At 43.6% G+C, this 3,686-nt stretch overlaps 1 protein-coding gene across 2 annotated transcripts; it reads left to right on the top strand.

Moving 5' to 3' along the window:
* The first annotated feature begins 313 nt into the window (after positions 1 to 313).
* LOC147200771 (keratin, type I cytoskeletal 42-like) lies at positions 314 to 3,686 on the top strand. Of its 2 annotated transcripts, none has more exons than XM_086119795.1 (8): positions 314 to 787; positions 925 to 1,007; positions 1,534 to 1,690; positions 2,363 to 2,527; positions 2,634 to 2,759; positions 2,853 to 3,083; positions 3,197 to 3,225; positions 3,323 to 3,686. In XM_086119795.1, exons 1-6 carry the CDS (start codon positions 401 to 403, stop codon positions 3,075 to 3,077), a joined length of 1,143 nt encoding a protein of 380 aa, XP_085975921.1. In that variant the 5' UTR covers positions 314 to 400; the 3' UTR covers positions 3,078 to 3,083; positions 3,197 to 3,225; positions 3,323 to 3,686. The 2 variants fall into 2 exon arrangements, with proteins under 2 accessions (XP_085975921.1, XP_085975920.1); XM_086119794.1 differs by having other exon boundaries at positions 315 to 787; positions 2,853 to 3,073.

The raw sequence follows: 3,686 nt of genomic DNA, 5'->3' as shown, positions 1-3,686 counted from the left end.
TAAATTTAAATGGAATGGATTTCATTTGCAATTTGAGTCGCATCACTAGGCAACTCCTCTAAGGTTAACATTTCGTTTTACGGTGGTGGCCCAGATGGGGAGTGAGACAAGTTTAATGATCAGTTAGTGGGTGTCTCGCACGCCTAAACTCGTCTCAGTGATACGTGCCAGGGCAGCTGCTCCACGCGTGACACGCCCGGTAGACGATGAAGTCACACCACATGTTTGGCGTGGAAGCAAAGACGAAACTGTCCTGGTATCAACCCACCTGATGGACCACACCCTCGTAGCGCACTATAAAATCCATCCTCCAACCTGGCTGCAGACCGTTTCCACTTCGCCTTTCTTTGGGTTTGACAAATTTCAGGCAAGAACGCAGCCCGAGCCAAAGTAGGTCATTATGGCATCCTCAATCCGCACGGGAATATCGTCAATGTCCCTGTCCTCTTTCCCCGTGTCCGGCCCACGGCGGGCTGCCAGCCTGTACTCCGGTTCTGGCAGAAATGTGAAGATATCCTACGGCACCGGGTTAAGTTCAGGCATGGACATGGGCTGGTCACTCGGCGGGGGCGTCATGGATGGCAGCAACTTCGCCTTCGCCGCAAGCGAGAAAGGGACCATGCAGAACCTCAACGATCGCCTGGCCACTTACCTGGACAAGGTGCGATCCCTGGAGAGCGCCAACGCCAAGTACGAGCGTCAAATCCGCGAGTGGTACGACAGGCAGACTCCCATTTTGAGAGATTACACCAAGTACGAGGCAATCATCGCTGACCTGCGCAAAAAGGTGGGTGTCTCTGTAAGGCAAACCCGCGTTGTACAGTATATGAAATCACGGAAGAGAAAAGAAGATCAGATAACACGTACCGGACTATTAGGCTTTACAGTTAGTGACGATGCTTTTTTTGGGCGATTACTTTTTAGATTAGTGATGCTGCTCAGATCAACGCCAGGTTGATGCTGCAGATCGACAATGCAAGGCTGGCAGGAGAGGACTTCAGGATCAAGTGAGTAGATTGCTAATAATAATCATAATAATCATCATCATCATGATAATAGTAATAATAATAATTAAAACAGACACTTATTTACACCTGCGCAATCGAATCACATTCATATTGGATTTCCTCCACCAAATGGCTGCATCAAATGCCTACCCGGAGTTGTGGGGTGACACTGTCAGATCTTAAATTAACAATGTAAAGTATGTTTGAAGTTTAAAGACAGTACAGTAGTACTACACAGAGTATTGAGAGGAGATAAACTTTGCTATCCTTGTAAATCAAAATTGCTGATACAGTTCTTGTTAATAAGAACCCCCCCCCCCCATCTAATTAGATATTTCAGATGTGTTATATGAAGTGGTTGGAGACTGTATTTAATTAGGGATGCTCTTTTGTGACACAGACGTTAAGAGTGGAAAAACTGGTGAAACTGGTTTTGGTGGCACATCGTCTTGTTTTTTGTTGGTAGTGCTAATCCCAATTAAGATGGTGCCCAGACATGAGCTTCTCTGTGTTTGATTACCAACAGGTTTGAGAATGAGCTGGCTGTACGCATGTCAGTGGAGGCAGACATTTCTGGACTGCGCAAAGTCGTGGATGACCTGACCGTGGCTCGCACTGACCTGGAGATGCAAGTGGAGGGCCTGAAGGAAGAACTGGTCTACCTGAAGAAGAACCATGCTGAGGTAACCCATCTACTCACAGAAACTCCAAAAGTCCTTGTATTTGAGGATGGACACATTTGACACTGTTGATAATACACACAGTATCGTTGCGTAGTTTACTTTAGAATTTGTTTTCCAGGCAGTTTGAAGTGATCCTTATAATTATGGTCATACAGTTGCATAGAGATTACATGGGGAAGCTATTAACACAAGACAACTATTTGCACCAATGCCTTCCGGAGGGAGACACTTTTCCTAAACTAACAAGTCCCGAGGACTGTCTTGTACATCCACAAGCTGTACACAAGAAGACTTGGATATGGTATGCTGTCATGCGCGTTTATTGTCAGTCACAAGGAAGTGATCTATTTGTTTAACATGCAATGGCATTTCATAGTCATCTTGCAACATTGGAAACACCTCAAACTAAAATTTGCGTGTTTGTTCATGAACTCAAAATGCAAATGTAATGCAAAAAGTGTCGTCATTAAACATACGGATATTTATAAGTAAACCCTCAGGGTCCTGATATTTAATAACTGAAATGTAAAAATGTATATGATGCGATACAAACAAAAAAGTGTTCTTTCCTACTGGAAAGTCTTGTTTACATTGAAACCGGACTTGTTACTGCACTTGTGGAACCAGTACTTTGTTTTCCTTTTTTTTTTTAACACTCATTTCTTCCCACAGGAAATGGCGGCATTGCGAAACCAAGTGAATTCCTGCGCTGTGAATGTCGAAGTGGATGCCAGCCCCCAGGACGACATGTCCAGAACCATTGACGAGATCAGAAGACAGTACGAGGCTATCACAGAGAAGAACCGCCGTGACATGGACAACTGGTACAAGTCCAAGGTCAGGAGAGCAAGATAAGACATTCAACCCTACAATGCAATGCACGTTAATGTATGGAGCAAATGGTTTTCCGACAACTGGAATAAGTTTGCATTCTGTCATGCAGTTTGACGAGTTGAACAAGCAAGTCACCAACAGCACACAGATCCTTCAGACCTCTCGCACTGAAATTAGTGAGCTCCAGAGGACATTGCAAGCCCTGCAGATTGAACTCCAATCCCAGTGTAGCCTGGTAATGGCACATCAATCACACATTTCGCCTTGCTATAAAATCAGGGCATGATGAAAAATTACTCTGAAAAATATTCTTTCTTTCTCTTGACAGAGATCTGCTGTGGAGAGTCAGTTGGCGGAAACAGAGGCTCGTTACGCCTTGCAGCTGAGCCAGCTCCAGGCCGTCGTCAACGGCCTAGAAAATGAGCTCAGCCAGATGAGGTTGGACATCGAGAGGCAGGCGTCGGAATACCAGGTGTTGCTTGACATCAAGTGCAGGCTGGAGATGGAGATCGCTGAGTACAGAAGACTGCTGGATGGAGAAGATGTCAAGTAAGAGAAAGTAACTCCAGTATTCTTGTGCTAGCTCTGACAAACAAAAAGCAACATCAATATTATAAAAGCCTCAGAAACTAAATTGAAACATTTGCTATTCTCTCTTTTACGTACTTTCAGGACCATACAAATAGTCAAAGAAGTCAAATGTAAGTGGATGGCATCACCAAGCCTTTTTTTTCATGCAAATTTGAGTGACATCACATATAGCTATAATATAAATTTTTGTTCGTAATCTCTCTTTAGCTCAACCAATCATAACCCAAAGAAGAAGAGTTGTCATTGAGGACATAGTTGATGGAAGAGTGGTGGCCCGCAAAGAAGATGTGGACAATGTCCGCAAGAATTAGAAAGACCGGATCCCGACCAACAGATCTGTCAAGTAATAGATTTTTAAAAAATGTAATGTCATACTTATTATTGGATATCTTTGTTTGTGACACAACATTAGCATGTTGACATGACATGACAGCGTCATGTCAATAATTCACCAAAAAGGAACTGGAACGAGGAGATGATTGCAATTCCCGTCAGTTTTGTAATTTAAGACACTAAACCATCAAATGCCCTCTCCGTCAAATGCCAATAAATGATTTGTATGACCATAAAA

Source organism: Hippocampus guttulatus, chromosome 9 (genome assembly GCF_054856545.1).
Source record: "Hippocampus guttulatus isolate MCC_2025c chromosome 9, RoL_Hgut_1.0, whole genome shotgun sequence".
In the NCBI taxonomy this organism is placed as follows: domain Eukaryota; kingdom Metazoa; phylum Chordata; class Actinopteri; order Syngnathiformes; family Syngnathidae; genus Hippocampus; species Hippocampus guttulatus.
The sequence above is the reverse complement of the archived record's forward strand: the minus strand, read 5'-3'. Positions and strand labels throughout refer to the sequence as shown.